Below are 19,359 nucleotides of genomic sequence, written 5' to 3' on the forward strand. Positions count from 1 at the left end.
CCAATCCGCCAGCAGTATTGGGCGTGGGAGCCTCCGCTCCCCGGCGCTTCACATCGCTCGTCGTCCTGCATGTCTCACGTGCGTTACTCGAGCTCCTTGCCGGGCTCGTGTGGCGCAGCCGGCGCAGCCGATGTTCGCGAGTCGCACGCTCACACCGCTCAAACGCCGTGCTGGCCGTGCGAGGATCGGTGGACCGTTGGACGCGGGCAGCGGGCAGTGCTACCGATGGTGGCGACACCCGGCGCCTCTGCATTGTGCTGCAATGGTGTGCAATCGTAATATGGCGTCTGCTAGAAATGGGCTTCATAGATTCTTAGTCCTGTGGCTTTGCAGTCCCTGCTACGGCCTGTACATAGCCGAGCCGCGCGCGGATCGCGAAGACTCGGCGTTTGTGCACGGCATCGAAGCCATTTGCACTCAGTGGGCAGCAGACAGCGCGTGTGTGCCGCAAGTGTTTCCCAACTCGCGAGTGGCCGTGCGCCTACGAGGCACGGGCTTGCGACCCAACCGGACAGAGCTCGCGTTCACTAGCGAGAACCTGGAAAGCGGCCAGGTGTGTCGAAGCGACTACTTCGTGGCCAGCCAGTTCCTGCTCGAGCTGGACAGTGGCGGAGATGTTGTCGCACGAGGCGTCCTTCCCGCACAGCCCGCGCAGGACTCGCTCTACCTGTGCATCCGCAACCAGAGGCTCTGGAAGCACCAGGGTAGCTCGCTGCGGCTCATGTACGCCCCCATGCAGCGGGACGTGGTCGTCCAGAGGCCGCGTCGCAACCTGGGCTCTGCCAAGCGCTCGGCCGACCGGAACGCCAGTGTCCCCAGGCGCAACCTGTCCAAAACAACGTAAGTGCACGTTTGTTTCGCTTTCCGGCGCGCACCCCTCGCGTGTCTGTGGTGGGGCCTGGAGCCCGCGGTTCCGTCCGCGCACGGGCCCGCTGATCGCTGGCAGGCATGTGCGGCGGGTTCCTCGGGGAGACCTCGCCCGCGCCGACTTGGCGAGCCCTGGTCGTACTAATGGCGCGCCCGCGTCCGCAGGAGCGACGAGCCCGGGCAGGTGCTGGGCCTGCGGGCGTACGGGGACCGCGTGTCCACCCTGGAGTCCGGGCTGACTCAGATCCCCGCGGCCACCGAGGTGGAATTGCAGATGTTCGGCAACGGCCTGACCATGTCGAGCATGTTCGCGTTCACGCACGAGGCGGCCTCCCGAGGCGACAGCTGCGACCAGGTACCCACGGTGGCTGTGGTACATGCGGGCCATGTGTTCGGCGGCAAGGTGTCGGTGCGCGTGAGCCTCCCGGGCCCTAATGTGCAATACTATGTATGCACCAAAGCGCCCGACAGTGAGGACCCCAAGTGGGTGCACCAGGGGGACGAGCCCTGGGTGACGCTAGTGACCCAGGGACGCCTCATGCCAGTCTGGGTGCAGGCCATCGTGCTCGCAGGTCTGCTCGTCCTCTCGGGCCTCTTCAGCGGCCTCAACCTGGGCCTGATGGCGCTGGACAAGACAGAACTGCGTGTCATTGAGTCATGCGGCACGCCCAGTGAGCGCAAGTGGGCCAAGGTGATTGCACCCCTGCGCAACCACGGCAACTACCTGCTCTGCTCCCTGCTGCTGGGCAACGTGCTTGTCAACAGCACCCTCACCATCCTGCTAGACGACCTGACATCCGGTCTGATTGCTGTCCTCGGGGCCACCATCAGCATCGTCATTTTTGGCGAGATCATTCCACAAGCCATCTGCTCACGCCACGGCCTCCAGATCGGCGCACGCACCCTCTTCGTCACCAAGGTGTTCATGGTGCTCACCTTCCCTCTGTCCTGGCCCATCTCCAAGATCCTCGACTGGGTCCTGGGCGAGGAGATTGGCCACGTGTATGATCGCGAGAAGCTCATCGAGTACATTAGGCTCACCAAGGAGTACAACAAGCTCGAGAATGAAGAGGTCAACATCATCAGTGGTGCGTTGGAGCTTAAGAAAAAGACTGCCAACATGGCAATGACTCGCATGGACGATGTCTTCATGTTGCCCGTCACGGCTGTGCTAGACTTTGAAACAGTCTCCCAGATTATTGGTCAAGGCTACACTCGCATCCCGGTGTTTGAAGGTGACCGCAATAATATAGTGGGGCTCCTTAACATTAAAGATTTGGCCTTCGTTGACCCCGAGGACGAGATTCCTCTGCGCACCCTGTGCGAATTCTACAACCACCCAGTCACATTCGTCTTTGAGGACGAAACCCTTGACCACTTGCTCAACGAATTCAAGAAAGGTAACCTTGAGTGTGCCAGTTTGTGCCAGTTGTTAACTGCTCTTCCCCTGCAGGTCAGTCCCACATGGCCTTTGTGCGGCGTGTCAACACTGAAGGTGACGGGGACCCTTTCTATGAGCTGACTGGTCTGGTCACCCTAGAGGACGTCATTGAAGAAATCCTCCAGTCCGAAATCATTGATGAAACCGACATCCTGAGTAAGTGGCGGCAATTGTGCACCTTTGCCTGTGTACCAAAGAAACCTTATAATTTTTCAGTGGATAACCGGAGAAAGTTAAAACGCAAGGAGGCTCAGGTACGCCAAGACTTCTCGGATTTTGCGAAGCTTGGCTATGGCCGCCAAGGGAAGCACATCATTTCACCGCAGTTGGCTCTTGCCACCTTCCAATACCTGGCCACTTGTGAGTACCACTGCACACTGTGCACACCTTGGATGACTAAGCTACTCATGCCAGTAAGGCAAGCTGTAAACAGGTGGTCACAAAAGTCTATGCTCCACTAGGTATATTAAATAGCCCGAAAAGAGGAAGTTTGACAAAATGCCCAATGATTGCATCTAGACACAGATAAGTATAGTTTTATAAAGCATGGAACGCTTTTTAGCAGAGTCCCCAATCCCAAAATTTTGTGTCCGTGCATTTCCTTGGTAAATTTAGTGGGATAATTGGTGTCACGTGACCTATACACCCATTCAGTCTCCACGCTAAAATTTCACAGGGAAAGTGACATCACAAGACCTCAACAGCCAATCAGTTTGCCCACTAAATTTAGCGGGGATATTGACTTCATGTGACCTGGAGACCAATTCAATTTCGTCACTTGAATTTAGCAGAAAAATTCACGTCACATGTCCTAAACACCGATTCAATTTACCCACTAAATTTAACAGAAACTGACATCATATGACTTATTCAAGAATTTAGTTTTGCCACTAGATTTAGCAGTGAAATTGATACAAATTATAGGTTCTTCACACCCCAAAAACTGTTTAATCCCTTCTAAACAAATTTAAAGGATAGCTTCTTAAATTCTGCATTCCATAGGACATTAAAAAGCACTGTCAATTTTTTTTTTTTTTTTTTCCAATTCTTAGAATTATGGTAATTGACCCTCAAGGTCTGAACATTATTAATGGTGCAGGGAGAATGTGGGTGGTGGTATTAATTTTTATGGTACAATTAATGATGCCCTCCCCCTTCATGTGCAACAGAAAGAAAAAAATAAGTATGCATGCTTTGTTGGGAGTTCCTAGTTTAAAAAGCACATGTTTTTTGCCAGTTTTGAGTAATGCAGGAATGTGGCTGAACTTGCTCCTACAAGTTGCTGAGCCGTGTAGAATTTATTTGTCTTTACAATAAAACTTGTAGTGGATCAATGTGGCAATGCAGGCGAGTTGGTTCATGATTACAACTGGTAGCAGCATGCAAAAAAAGACAAAGGGAGAAATGTGCAAGACGAGCGCTGAACTTCAACTGAATGCTTAATGAGAAGAACACACCCAAGTAAGCAACCACACCGTTATCGCAGCAACGCTCAAGATAAGCTATTTCTTTTTTATGTAAATACACCAAAGTCTGGCTAACACAATTATCGCCCTCCTTTCCTATCAAGTACGCTTCCAGCAGTTCTCTCGCAGTTTTGTCACTCCTTTCCCCACAATCATAGTATCTTGGAAATTCGGCTGACACATGCAAGTGGCACAGTGTAAAGGCAGACGTCCTCCCGTTGTTGAGCGCAGTGACAGGGCATGTTTGCACGCACAGGCGTTGACGCATCGGCCCATTCGGCCGATGTATATTCGACCGCAGCTCAAAGGGATACGGTGCACCACTCCTACTGCATAGTCAACACACTTATTTTTGTGTTTTATAGAACACTTGTTACCTTTCCTCCCTCTGTCAGCCACTCTGGGGTAAAGTTGCGAACTAGGCACCGAAAAGATGACCGCCACGTCGTACCTCCCCACTATCTGTTTCATATTGAATTGAAGGTAGATGCAATTTCAGAAATACTTGAGAAGTATGTAGAGGTGTTTGTGGTTTTAAAGTATTGACATTCATTCAAGCGACACTTGTTTGCAAGTTTTGTTGTGGGACAGTTACTAGTATTTCCAATGACAAGGATGCCGAAGCCAAATTCAGCTAAAGAATTATCATTCAGTGAATGTTTGTTTGGATATCGTATATTTTTATTTAAAATTTTTGAAAATTGAAAACTTGGCAAAGTTGAATTTCAAATTCCGGAGAATTGGGAATCTAGTAAAACTACATTTTAATAAGCCCCATATTTTTGGCAAAAATAAACTCAGAAAAGCACCCTCCGAATTTCACAAACATTAAACTCAGAAAATGTGAAACCCTATTTTTGACATTCAAAGTAGTTTATGTGTGTGTTACACGTCTGTACTATTCAAAATATGCAGATGAATGAAGTGTATTTGATTGAATGGAACAAACATTACGAAGCTGCCACAAGACAAAATCTTCAGGGGAGCCAGGATTCAAACTCTGGATCTCCCAATATCCGGTTGGGTGTGCTCACTACTACATACATACCCAACTGGATATTGGGAGACCCAGAGTTTGAATCCCGGCTCCCCAAAAGATTTTGTCTTTCGGCAGCTTCATAACCTTTGTTCCATTCGATCAAGTATGGTTCATTTATCTGCATACTTTTGAATATGTCCTCTTCAAAGACAACATAAGATGAAGAAAAGTGCCCCATATTACACATCTGTAACATGCACATAAACAATATTTTGGTTTATCCCTTTTACTTGTTCCTAACGTAGTACCTGTGCACTTCCCACAAAAATTGGACCCTTTAATGTAGAAATATAAAATCAAAACAAAATGACGGAATGACACGGATGAATCTAAAACGATCGCACCCAGTGATATAATGGTACAACGAAGGAAGCAGAAGACCAGTTTAGTCATCCCACCAAGGTGTTGGTTAGTGTTTTTTTGCTTTCTTTTTAAGTAGGCAAGTTCACCCTTTTTAATTTTCCGGTAAAACTTGAAAAACAGAAAATCTGTTCCCTAGCATTTATTTATTTTTTTTTACACCATCTAAAGGCACAAAGAGTGTGGCCGTGTTACCGATCCCTCTCTGCTAAGCTGAGCTCGTATGCTTCACTATGTTCCTTGTGCCGCCATGCAGTCACATTTCTCCTCCACCATAAGCAATTATCACAATGCGTCTATAGTTTGTTTCACTTGATGTGTGAGCGAAGCTACAAGCCCAAGTATGTTGCCCTGAATGATTCTTGCACTGCTGGGCAGGAATGCCCAGAGCTTGCTGTTGTAGCTTCTGCGACTCACATTTCCAGTGAAGCAAAGTAAAGCGCTGCCCCTTGTAGCTGTATGTCCACCACACAGGCTAGTTATCGCAAGCCTTAGGATTAACTCCACACTAGACTCCTGAGGTAAGCTAATGTGGCACCACATAACACCTTTGCAACTCTGGACCTTAATCTGGAGTTACTTCTTAAACAAGCCTTACAAACAAGTAACTCGAGATCTTCAACTGCAGGTACATCCAAAGCAAGCCCTTCCTGCCTAAAGTTTTATCCTTGTGTTAAAAATAATTAAGAATTACTTTTGCTTCATTTCTGTGGGGTACCGGAGGTAAAGTACAAACCCAACTGAAACAAAGTGCAGGTTATGTAGTAGTTAAGCTTGGTGCAGAATTTGTGAGTAACATGTTAACACAGATTTGGAAGTGGCATCCATCTCCTCACTTCCCTTATCTCCCCCTCTGGCTTTCATAGCTGTTAGAAAAGCTGCCTTAGCCTTGGAGGTTGAAGCAGTTAACTTGTGACTTGCATCGTGAAGTAACCAAAACTAAAGAACCGAAATTAAAAGTGGCATCCCATCAAATGACTGGCCATTTATGTTTGCCTACCTGCTCTGAATGAGCAGCAGATGCAGTGGTTGCAATCAACCTTTGTAGCATTAAAATGGTGTTGCTTGATACATAGTAACTTGTGTAACATTTGTTCTTACCCTGAATATTTCGGCGTAATACTGCAATAAAAGTAAGTAAAATAGTTTGAGACATGCACATTCTTTGACACTATGAAATAAAGGCTCCTGGGACCAGAGTTCATACAAGCGCTATGACTTTTTCTGGGTGGCAACAGTTGGTACCCCATAAATATTATTTAATTAGATATGGTCTCCGACCCCTGGGAAGCTTGTAGTGCCCAATCCTGTACATATCTTAAGATCACACTGTTTTAACTAAAAGCGTCTCACAGAAGTTTTCCTGAAAGATTTCCATTCTTCATGCATACTTACAGCAAAACCTTGGAGAAAAAAAAAAAGGGACTAATTGTTTTCTTCTTATCTTAAGTTTGCACTGCCGACTTGTACTTTTAAACTTCAGGAGTAGACTTTCCAGTGAACGCTGGCCCCGAGTCCTCTAGCTTCCTCTCAAGCACTTGCTCTGCTCAAGTGGCAAGAGTGGAGGGCATTGCGGCAGAGCCGTGTATACAGAGAGTTTGGTCAATGGGAGGCGCGGGCAGAGCCAGGGCGTGCACCAGACGCAGAAATGGGCTTGGCATGCTCTCTTGGCCAACCGGAAGCCTAAACGAATCCCCTAGCGGTGGGAGCAAAAAAACTTTTTTGATCAAAGGTATATGGTTTTAATAAATGTGCAAGAGTGAAGTGTAGTAACCCTTTGTGGTTGAAAATAGGTGAACATGATGTTTCGATCATATGATCATGCAGAAAGTTGTAAGAAATGAATGCGCCGCTCAACTCTGTTTTGCTCGGACAGTGTGTGATCGCTTGAACGGCAGATTCCCGGCCCTCGGCGAACGAATTATGTCAATCGTTCCGCTAGTCGCACTCTTCCACCATGATTTTGGATGATAGTGATTGAAACGTCACGTGCACCATATTTTTAGTCACCGAGAGTTGCTCTGATGCACTTATCAAGTTTGTTTCTAGCGACCACCGCCAGGGTATTATTTCCGGCTTCTGGTTGGCCACATTCGAATTTCTGAAGACGCCCTGGAACACGCCCAGCCCGCTTTCGGCCAATGGCGCCTCCTCATTTGTCTCCTATACTTCCCAACGAATGGCCAAACTCTTTACATATACGGCTCTGTGTTGCAGGAGGAGTTTGTCCTGCTCTCCTTAACCTACAACAGGGTATAGTGTTGCCTGCCATGCACCATTTATAAGCAGATAAAACTTTCTCATCACACACATGCTCAAATATAAAATGTTGTAGGAAAAATAATGTGCCTTCAATTCAGTGTGGCAATGAACTCTGTCCACTTCTCCAAATCTTTTCTAATGTGTTTAGTGCAGGCGGCAGAATACCACCAAAATATTGCTTAGTTTGCACCAAGAAAAAAGTGTGCAGATAAGACATTCAAAAGAGGTCAATGTTTGAAATCAGATTTCATTTAAGCTTGTGCAGAAATAATGTGTACATAGGATGTGCTGCAGAATGTGAACTTCTCAAAATACTTTTATGTTCTAAAGTGTTGTATATAGCAAAATCAACCACAATAGTTGAAGTGCTGTACATCACTATACCAATATCACTCAGTTTGCATACATTTCAGAGAGGTTACTATTGATCTGTCAAAACTGAAAAAGTGCCCCTCAACAATTGAGCAGTTTTTAAAACCGACACAATAGGGTGCCAACTAAACCATAATGCAGATTGTAATAGACATCTGTCTGAATTGCTAGAGCACTTTGCATTCTGCAGTAACCACATGGGCATCATCATTATTATAACTCCTTCCCGTGCATAATGATCATGCTAGTGCAATTGTCACAAGTCTTTCAGAAAACTCATAGTGTGGACTTAGTCCAGTGGTGCCCTTTATATGATGTACATACTCTCAGACAATACCATTGTGCTCCTTTGGCACGCGTGCCGGTCTTTAAACTAGGGCTGGAACATGAAGTTCAGGTCCCAGTCGCGTTCATTATTTGCCAAATCAAGGCATTGTGGGAACTGCATTCATAGCGAAGGCCAAGTAGTGTTGTCACTTGCATTGTGTGTGGGTTTGCACTGCATGACACCGTTAGTGAAAACAAGCCGTCGCTAGATTTTTTCTCTTGGTATCGAAGGTCTGTCATCAAAACTACTAGAGTGGTGGAAAGTGCTCATTTGGGGCACTAGCCAAGCGGTAAAGTTTAATTCCTGATATTATCCTTTAAAAGTAAAATGTGAAAAAGTGCCGATGATATGTTTGCACTAACAGTGTCATGCAGTGTATCTCAAGGTGCACTACTTTGTGGCGTACTAAAAAAACAACAACAAAGACTTGTTTGCACGTAAGGTATATGATTATAATTTATTACATTAATATAATTTCTGTTTATAGTCACGCTTTTCAGGTTGAATGAACTTTCGTGCATTCCATTAAACCTTTCAGGTGGCAGAGTACTGATCTGTATCGTAGTTGCTATTGGTGGGCATCCGTTTGAATAAGAAGCAATTAATCACCGGACAGAAAATGGCAGTAGGGTGGGCTACATGTAGAAAGTACCCCCCCATGTGTGCATGTAATGCCTCAAGCCAAATGGGCCGGTTGCATGGAGTCTGTGCGGTCCCTTCCGATTGCACAAGCTTTGTCCCCCCTCATGCGCAGCCGTAGAGCCTTTCAAGAAGGGCCTCATCTCCGAGTCGGTTTTGCGGAGGCTGATGCTGCAGAACATCTTCATCAGCATCAAGGTGCACTCGCATGACGACCCCGTTATCTACGTGGCCGGCCAGGCAGCAGACTACTTTGTGCTCATCCTTGAGGGCCGGGTCAGCGTCACGGTGGGGCTCGAGAAGCTGCTCTTCGAATCGGGGCCTTTCTCGTCCTTTGGGGTGCCGGCCATCTACCGCGCACTGGACACGCCGCCAGCCCCCGAGGAGCCTTGTGTGGGCCGCACGCAGGGCCCGCTCGCCACGGACGAGTCGCCACAAGGCCTGGCAGCAGGAGACGTCACAGGCTGGCCACTGCCAGATGAGCCCTTTGTGCCAGACTACAGTGTGCAAGCCGTAGCCGACACCATCTACATGCGAGTGCACCGGTCAGTGTATCTGGCGGCCCTAAAGGCGTCGCGCCTCGACCGGCCGTCGACACGCACGGACCTCGAGCTGGACCATATGCTCCGGAGCGGAGCACCCGAGCGGCCGGGAGCGCCCGAGCGGCCGGGCGACCAGTCGCCGCTGCTTCCGGACAGCTGATAGTGCCACGGCCAGACTGTGGCGTGCCGCCTCTAGTCGCCACCAAAGACCTCTTTCTGCCCTCCACGGCAAGCCCATGCAAGCGTGCCAGTTGCTTGCCGCCCGCGTGCTCGCCAAGCTCGCGGGAGCACAGCCTGTCGGCTGGCATCCTTCAGCAGCAGTCTTTCTCGCTCGTTACGCGCAATTTTTCGGGGGGTACCTCACGAGCGGCCCCCCACCTATTCCATGTTAGGGAATTCTGCCCAGCGGTAGCATACATTTTTCGCTTTACAGTTACTGTTTTTTGGTAGTGTATACAAAGATGGTTCAGCGATGGTAGTAGTTTTGCCAAAGCGATCAATAAAACACGTTGAAAACTTGTTCCTTCCTGCCACTGGTACAACATTGTCCCGCGACTAACTAGGCAGTCAGTTGACGCAACTGCCTGAGCACCGTTTCCTGCAGCTTCTTCTTATCCCGCTCCTTCTGCTTGAGCGACGAGAAGATGTTCTTCTTTTTGTCGGCCTCGCGCACTTTCTCCAGCAGCAACAAGGCAAGGCTGGCGTTGACGCGCAGGTAACGGCTGCTCTCCTTGCCGTAGTCGTGGAAGTAAGTGGACCAGTCTTCTGTCATGAACAGGTCCAGCAGCTGTGGACCCAACAGAAGTGGTCACGTGACAAGTCGACAACTGTCTAGCACGACAGATTATACGGTGTGCATCCATTAAAGCAAGAGCAGCGTTGCCAAACTGGAAAGTGGTTGTTACACTAAAATCCATGTAAAAGACGGCCAAAAAGAAGTTGAGCTTTATTATACAGAATATATCTTAACTCTCCACTGCAACTTACTTTACTTTGACCAAAACTCATTTTGTGTAGGTTGCAGCCATATACTAAGCAATGCGGAAAATGTTTTGCTAAAAATTCCTTTAGGAATTATTTTCTTCAAAACGTCAGTTATAAGCAATGATGTGATTGCTGCACCAAACTGTGCCAAAGTACTTGCCCTGCTACATTTCACCAAAACGTAAGGAATTTGCACCAGCATTCTTCCGAAAGCTCATTGCATTTTATCAATACAGAAAATGGTTCAAGCACCACTAGTGCCATATTGTTACGGCAAGCTTGCACAAATTTTCAAATTTTTCGATTATCCCTTCGAGTGTACGATTTTATTTGATCTTTGTGTCGAACATGACATGGTACTAGGGAGTTTAATAATATTTCTCATTGTTCATGATTTGTTTGAATGGTTTAATTAGCTCTGTTGAGTGCACTCCTTATTCCACTTTGGTGCACTGCAGAGAAGCAATACCTACGGAGTTGACATCGCAATTCTGTTTATGTCGCTTTGATGCAGTGCAGCCTCGTGTTGAGGGGGAAAATCGCTCCTTCGAGGTGGAACATTAACTTTGTGAATGCTAAAGTTGTAACAGATGTGGCAGTAAAATTTACACATATAAACTACAAACTACGGTGTTTCCTTGACAGACTGCAACATTCTGACGAATTGCACGCATCCTCAATTGTAATGATGTTTTTTTTTTTTTTTGTATTTTTCCAAGATTTCAAGATTGATATAGTTCAAACTCAGTTATCAGGAAAGGGTTAATGTTGATAATGCAATTAATGCATAGGGGCAAGCGAGCTTGAGAAGAATAACAATAGTAATCCCTGGAGAAGGGGAAATAGGGGGGACAAAGGACAAACACAAATCTCCAAACACAGCTAGGTGACTGGCGCACAGCAAAAAAAGTGAAAGCCGCTTACAACTCCCTGTAACGCCGAATTGGAGCGCAGCTCTTGAGGAGGAGGAGGGAAGGGCGCTGGGGGGGGGGTTAGACTAACCAGGGGGGGGTTACGTGACCTTGGGGGGTCACCTGACCCCCAATGCCGATGATGTCATCACTGACGTCACTGATGACGTCATTAGTGACGTCACTGATGACTTCACCAGTGATGATGACGATGACGATGCGAATGTCGGTGACGTCATCAGTGACGTCGCTGACGACGTCATCAGTGACGTCGCTGACGACGTCATCAGTGATGATGACGATGCGGATGCCGGTGACGACATCAATGACGTCACTGATTTCGTCATCAGTGACGATGACGATGCGGATGTCGGTAACGTCACCGGCATCCACATCGTCATCGTCATCATCACCGATGACGTCACCGGCATCCACATCGTCATCGTCATCATCACTGATGACGTCACCGGCATCCACATCGTCATCATCACTGATGACGTCACCGGCATCCGCATCGTCATCGTCATCATCACTGATGACGTCATCACTGATGACGTCACCGGCATCCACATCGTCATCATCACTGATGATGTCACCGGCATCCACATCGTCATCGTCACTGATGACGTCATCATCATTGATGTCATCATCACTGATGACGTCACCGGCATCCACATCGTCATCGTCATCATCACTGATGACGTCACCAGCATCCACATCGTCATCGTCATCATCACTTATGACGTCACCGGCATCCGCATCGTCATCGTCATCACTGATGATGACGATGACGATGTGGATGCCGGTGACGTCATCAGTGTCGATGACGTCATCGGGGGGTCACGCGACATCGGCGGGGGTCACGTGACCTCGGGGGGTCACGTGACCTCGGGGGGTCACGTGACCTCGAGGAGGGGGTCACGTGACCTCAGGGGAGTCACGTGACCTCGAGGAGGGGGTCACGTGACCTCAGGGGAGCCACGTGACCTCGAGGAGGGGGTCACGTGACCTCAGGGGAGTCACGTGACTTCGGGGGGTCACGTGACCTCGGGGGGGGTCACGTGCCTCCCCACGAAGTCACGTGACCCCGGTGGGGGGCTCGCGCGGTGCATTATGGGATATTTCCCATGATGCACCGCGCGGTTACGCCGACGGCGACGGCGACGCCGCTTAAGCCGGAAACGGGCCCTAAGAGCTGCGCTCTAAAATTCCACCTGGTCCTGGTATCAAACTAGGAACCTCTCCATCTCCAGTGGAGCGCTCTACAAATCAGGCTAACCTGGAGTTAGACGTCAGTAGAGCGAGCGGGTTTTGACAGCTGCCACTAGTCTAACACCAACAAGAGTGAACAGCCTGCATTTCTTAGGTTATGATAATAATGCAATTAATGCAAAGGTGCAAGTGAGCTAAACAAGAATTAATTGCATTAATTACATGCAGGACCAGGTGGATTTTTTCAATCTTGCATCAGTCGCCTAGCTGTTTTGGAGATTTGTGTTTGTCCTTTGTCCCCCTTGTTCCCCTTCTCCAGGGATTATTACTACTCTTGTCCAGCTCGCTTGCACCTTTGCATTAATTGCATTATCATCATAACCTAAAAAATGCAGGCCATTCACCCTTGTTGGGGTTAGAGTGGCGACAGCTGTTAAAGCCCGTTTGCTCAACTGACGTCTAACTCCAGGTTAGCTCAGTTGGTAGAGCTCTCTACTGGAAAGGGAGAGGTGCCTGGTTTGATACTAAGAACAGGCGGAGTTTTTCACTAACGCACCAGTCACCCAGCTGCGTTTGGAGATTTGTGTTTGTCCTTTGTCACCCTTGTTCCCCTTCTCCAGGGATTACTATTGTTAAGGGTTAATGAATCACCTTGATTAGATATAGCTGTGCTGTATGTTTAATCTTTATGCTTAACACCTCTAAATGGTCCCTTAACTTCCTGGATGTAGTCCATAGAGTTTAATTTTTTTTAGACTAAAGTTTAACAATTGAATTAAAGCTTGGGATTATATTAACATGTTAAGCTGGGTTTTAGGGGTTTATTTGTTGTCAACATGCTGACTTTGTGCCATCCTAACTCTCTGCATATAAGATGTCGTTGATGTGGAAAATTACACTGCCTTTGGATTTAATTATACTTTGCAATGAATGCTAAGAAGTGGTTGCACAAAAGTGTGAATGCAAAGAAGCTCTGCCTTTTAGTTGGACAGGCTAACACAAGAATTTCAACACAGTGTTTGCAGTGGAATGAATAAGAATGAAGAGTATATGCTTCTGCCCCAAAAGTGTCTCTTGCTTCGGACTTTTGACTACTGCAAAAGGTGCTGCACCACTGCATATGGTGCAATATGCAGCAGTGTTAAGTCTATTCAAACCAACAAATATTTTAAATTCAGGTATCTTGACTTTGTTGCATGACACTATTTTTTTTAAAGTTTATTGTTCACACAAATTTACTGAACAACTGTTTCTTGCTTGACACAATATACAAAAAAATTCATTACGCATAAAATTTCACAAAAATAATTTAAGTTTTGTTGGAGCAGGGTGTGCCATCTCATTTATGGCATCTCGCGGAGGATTTCGCTTTGCAGTTGGGTTAATTGCATCGTGGCCCAATTTTCATCCAAGGGGATGAAGAGATTTTTTTTTTTTTTTCGGTGCTGCAGGTTTCAGTACTGCAGCTGCTGTGCCATGAAACTTTTCTCAATAGTTGAAGACTACTTGATTGTTCAGGCACCCACAATTTCTTTCAGCAGGCATCCCCACTTCGCAGTACCAGCTACTGACAACTTGCATGCTTTTTGCTTCCTTCGCTTTCAAAGCAACCAATAGTTCACTAATATCACCTCTAGAACATGAAAGAATGCTATCATGGTATCTTTTCTTTGAACCGATCTATATTCTGTAGTCTAGAAGGTCTATGCCCTGATTACGAGGTTCTACCATCTCAATAGACCACTAAGGGTTCTCTGGGCAGTGCCTTTTAGTTCAACTGCAACACTGCCTACATACATTCGGGCATTTGAACGGATTCGGTGGGGTAAAAAGAGGAAAAGGGAACATGCCCGATTTTGATAGCAGACAATAAACCAGCCATTCTTGACGTTTGGGCAGTTCTGGTGGGCTGTACTGAACACCTAACCCTAGCTTACTGCTGCCACTGTGAAGTGGTCTGAGTTGCAGAACATTTATGGCTACTCCAGGTTCAATCTACGGTGCTCTAGTGTTATATTTCAATAAATAATCTCCTACCCTATCTTCGTAAGGTTACTTCAGTAGCAATGGAGCCCACCGACAGTACTGCCCTCAACCACCGCGTCTTGCGTCAGCAGAAAATACAACCCTGATAGTACAGTCGCGAGTTTCAAAAAACCTTGCTTGGTTTCGTTGAAACTTCATGCAAACTTAGTTTTTCTTATTTAGGGGTTAAGGGTTAGGAAATGCTTTTAATTGTGTGTTCCCACCCTAGGTGCTAGGAATTTGCTAGTAAATAAAGTGCCATCATGTCAAAGTTGGCTGCTTTACTTTTATTTGTTTTTTTATAAATAACTAAATAAACAACTTTTGCATAAAACATGCTGCCGAATGATCAGGGATGCATACCCGATGCTGCCGAATGATCAGGGATGCATACCCGCGGCGTTAGGTTTTCAGCGACGAATTGAAGTTGCATACCAATTACCGTAAAATCCAGGGCAAGTGCCCTTTCAATATTTGGAGATAATCATCTAAAACAGGGAGATGAGCACTCTTTAGGTTAACGATATATAAAGATATGTCCTTTGTGTATTATTTGAATGTTACAAAATTGAGGGGTGGGCACTTATTGCAGAATGGGCGGACAGTATATTACGGTAGCTGCTTCGAAAGTACCAACTATGCGTAAATATCACAAAGAAGTTAACTTGGTTACAAATACACTACTACGAACATCTGCAATAATGGAAGCACTCTAAAGTCTTCATATCCAATGCTTAGCAAGCACCAAATTCTGTGCAGATTTTGTTTTTGTTAACAAAAATTTTCAGGGTTGTTGCTTCTCAATAGACTTTTTGCAAAGTCTGTGGCAGCGAAAGGAATGCCAGGAACACTAGGTATAACCGGTTTTAGCAGACAAGAAAGGTGACATTGGAAGCAATGGCGAGCCGGCCAGGGCAGGGAAGCAACTCCGGTACCCTCTCACTCTCTTCAGCCTCTTGTGATGGGTGTGTGGTGGCAAGGAGGAGCAGGACTTTGCGTGCGCCGTTTTGGGATTTTTGCAAAAAGTCTATTGGTAAGTTTGGTTTCTTTCTTGCAATCTAGACTCTCCACTCATAGCAGCTGAGGACCTAAGTCAGTATGAATCTTACCAATAAAAAATTACTGAAACCCAACTTACTTTTTGCCGGAAAGGACAGGTCACCTAACTGTTTACAGAATTGTTCTTACTTTATTTTTTGTTTTCACGGCAGGTGAGAGCTCAATTGGGCCTGATTATTCACTTTATCGGGTATAACTTTGAACTATAACTTGCCCATCCAGATCCACAATCTGCATTTGAAACTTTGGAAATTACACTATTTTAAAGCTGTGTTTGCACTTCAGCTGGATAATTGGTACAGCTCACTCCACGGAGCAGACTATGTGCCAGAAAAAAATATGCCTTAGCACTCCGGTTCGAGGCAGCACTTCCCTTTCTTCTATTACCCACGTTGAATGGTCTATAACATTGTACGAGAACTTGCACATCTAAATCCGAAATGACGTGATTTTAAACCGCATATGCACGCCAGCTGGATATTTGGTACTGTCCACTCCAAGGATCCGTCAATGTGACGAAGGAAAATGGAACTTTGCGCTCTGCTTCAAGGCTGCACTCCCCCCTGGCATTTTGAGTGAAGGGACATATGCACAGTGCTCAACATGCTCAACGGCCCAAAGCTACTGTGAAAGCAAAACAAACTCGCAGAACGCGAATAACACCACGCTCGCTGCAACATCACCTCGAGAGAAGTGTACACAGTTCATGCATTGTGCAAATCAGTTTTCACAAGATTTGGTTGTGAGAGAAGAAACAATGTTTTGATAAAATAATGAAGAACGAAAGCACAATAGAAAATATTGCCATCATCGGGCAAGTCGAAGAGCCATCCACCGGCTGGCATGCCCATTATCTGTGCTCCCTTGCTGGTTGCTTTTCTAACTATTTTTGTCGATCTGGTTTATTCAATGTGTGGCTCTACAGCTCTGCTTCAATCAAGCGGTGCAAGCCACCAAGCACAGGCTACACTAAAGGGACAGTGACAGGGTATTTAAGCTCGCCAAGATTTTTATTTGTACATGAGAACACGATTTGCGGCTCGAAATTAGTTCTCTTTCCGCCCAAAACCGCCGATCGAGAACCGGCCCAATTTGAGTCGCGCTCACTCTCTTCTCTGTGGTCACGTGCAGTTTTCTATGGTTTAGACACAGCCACCAAGGATAATGAAAGTCGTGGGTCATCGAAGGCACACACTTAATACTAAAAATGGACAGAAAATATGATACCCATTTTTTGTGACTTCTAAAATGTTGCAAATACGTTAACTAAAAAAAAAAGGTTGCACAGCTACGTGATTTTGAGTAACTTTCTCCTCTGTATTTCTTCTTCCTTCCCAGACCAGTTTTGGTTTCGAGCAATTGTTTTTTTTTTTTTTTTACTTTATTAAAAATATATGAGATGCTATAGCAAACTATTGATTGGGCAGTCTTCTAACACCATAATAAATTGCCTGGTAAAAAATAAATACATTTTTTGGGATGTCAGTGTCTCTTTAATGTAGCACCAGCAGTGCTTTTAGTTGTTTGGGGTCACGAGGCATTTTCCCCCAGATTTCACCAGGTTGTCTGGTGTAGTGGTCCACTAACCAGGATATCAAAGGCTTAAAAATTGCACCAGATTTCTAAAATGTGGTGGCAAATTTTACCATTTCATAACACTGAGCAGGAGACAACATATATGGACAGGCAGGAACCAAAATGGGCTTGCAGCTAGTTGGCTAAATGATATCACAAATGAAGCACGCACCGCCTGGTAACTTGGCCTGGCTTATGCCCTACTCCGCAATTCAGACTTGGTCTTAAGCTAACCCCTTTGAATCGATGGGCACTGCAGTGAGAGTTCTGAATCTTGTCACTGGCACCACTGACATCAATGCTAGCAGCAACTAGGGTCAACTAAGCACCGGTAACTGCTTGAGAAAGGACTTGTGTGTTTAGGCAAGACAGAAAGCTTACTATATTACAAGAGTGTTGTCTGTTACAATTTTTCTTCAATGCAAGCCACAATGATAACTGCAATGAATACGTGCAAACATATGCACTGTAAATAATTAAATTTTTGTAAATTGCAAGATTAGGAAAAAATTGTGAATAATGGACAGCACAAATAAACCTCCTCATGGTAATAAATACATGCAATACCACTCTTAATCACAAAATATTGTGCCTGCTAAATATCTCCAAAACCAGTACTCTGCAAAATTATCAAAATATTCAGCCCAGAAAAATTAAGTTTTCAAAGTATCAAGTAGGGATGCCGCAAACTTTTTTCGAATCGAAGTTTCGATGATCGAATCAAGCGGTTCGAAAGGTTCGAAAGATTTCGAATCTTCGAACTTTCCACATCGAGAAATTCGACGGAAGTCGTATTTTCGAACTTATTAAACTAAGAAGTTTGACGCTTTTCGAATTTATTACGCTGCAAAATTCTATGCTTGTCAAACTTTCGAACTTGATAGACTAAAAAATTCGATGATTTTCGAACTTTCGAACTTCTTGCACTAAAAAGTTCTAAGCTTTTCGGACTTTCGAACTTCCTAGGCTAAGAAATTCGATAATTTACGAACTTTCGAACTTATTAATCTAAAGAATTCGAAAATTGTCGAACTCTCGGTTCCTGAAAAGTAAAAAGTTCGACGAACTTCGAACTTTTAGGGTAAAAGTTCGAAGCTTGTCGAACTTCGAAAGACCGGCGGGCGGTTTCATTTGGATTCAAGCAGTAAAATACATTCGTAATTTTTTTTTCTCAATTTTACATGGGGTGACGCATTCCTTGCGAAAGACAATGCCGTTTATTTCAATCATCTGGCATGCTTGGTTTTAAAAAAATAGATTCCCGAAGGAGCGAGGGTTTTTGACAATTGTCGTTTGTGCCATATTTGAAGCGCGCTATAGCCGAAGCTATTTATGGTAGAGATGTTAAACTTTTTAAGAATGGTCTATATATAGCCTAGGTCAGTGTAGTCTCAAGATATGATTATTATTCTTCAAGACGAGTTTCGAATAAATATCCAAACATGTACCTACGGACAATTATGCCCTAAACTTGGTCATTTTTTTCGCCTACATTGTTTGGGGTATCGCATTTAAATAAACACCAGAGACAGTACATATCATTACCATCTGCAGAATACAAAATAATGTATTTATTGTTTTTTTTTCACGTTGAGGAATAAATTAACTCCTGGGGGAAGATTTCTAAAATTGTTCAAATTCAACGCGTCATAAAAAAAAAATTTTTTCTCATTTTACGCTTTTGGGACGTGATTCTTTCGGCCTGTACACATTTTGGTAGGAGAAACTTGTTTCATAGTTCTGGGCCTCTGAATATGCAAGAATACAACACTTCCGGCGGGTTCTTAATAGTTTTTTTTCTCTCCAGCTTTTTATTTTTGCATTTATTGTTATGTTTATTTATTGATTATTTTTTACCAATGGCACAGTTATTTAGGTCGAAAAGACATAGCTTTGAACTTTCGAGCCACCGAGCATGTGACGAGTAGTGCCTCCTGACAACGAGTTTCTAAAGGCCTGTTCACATATGCAGCGGAGCGGAACAAGCATAGCGCTGACCTCGTGCTAAGCATGTGCCGACGGGAGCGTTCACCAGCTTTGTATCGCACCGTCAAAACTGTTGCTCATGGCATACGATAAGTACCTGACGGCACGTGAGCAGCGTTACATCAGCGCTTCGCTGCATGTGAGAACCGGCCTTAACAATGACCATCTATGCGATCTTTTATGCAGTGAAGAGCGACAGTAGCTATACATATGCATAAATAATTTGATTAAAATAAGCTCGACCCTGCCCTCTTTCCCCGTATTGTTTTCTTTAACAGTCCGAAATATGTG

At 45.5% G+C, this 19,359-nt stretch overlaps 2 protein-coding genes across 3 annotated transcripts in view; one reads left to right on the forward strand and one right to left on the reverse strand.

Moving 5' to 3' along the window:
* On the forward strand, window positions 1-9,855 carry LOC8052772 (unextended protein). Its single transcript, XM_029970001.4, is given in 6 exon segments — window positions 1-204; window positions 206-840; window positions 1,033-2,267; window positions 2,321-2,464; window positions 2,525-2,668; window positions 8,890-9,855. Coding segments are annotated over 6 exon segments (2,880 nt in total). The 5' UTR covers window positions 1-69; the 3' UTR covers window positions 9,477-9,855.
* LOC8052773 (exocyst complex component 6B) overlaps window positions 8,567-19,359 on the reverse strand; it is a 22,822-nt gene continuing 12,029 nt past the window's right edge. For both annotated transcript variants that reach the window (XM_042287315.1, XM_042287317.1), the window contains exon 16: window positions 8,567-10,103. In XM_042287315.1, the coding sequence (XP_042143249.1) occupies window positions 9,876-10,103 (228 nt within the window). In that variant the 3' untranslated portion in view covers window positions 8,567-9,875. The remainder of the gene's footprint in view (window positions 10,104-19,359) is intronic.

Source organism: Ixodes scapularis, unplaced genomic scaffold (assembly GCF_016920785.2).
Source record: "Ixodes scapularis isolate PalLabHiFi unplaced genomic scaffold, ASM1692078v2 PGA_scaffold9__187_contigs__length_104089568, whole genome shotgun sequence".
Taxonomy (NCBI): domain Eukaryota; kingdom Metazoa; phylum Arthropoda; class Arachnida; order Ixodida; family Ixodidae; genus Ixodes; species Ixodes scapularis.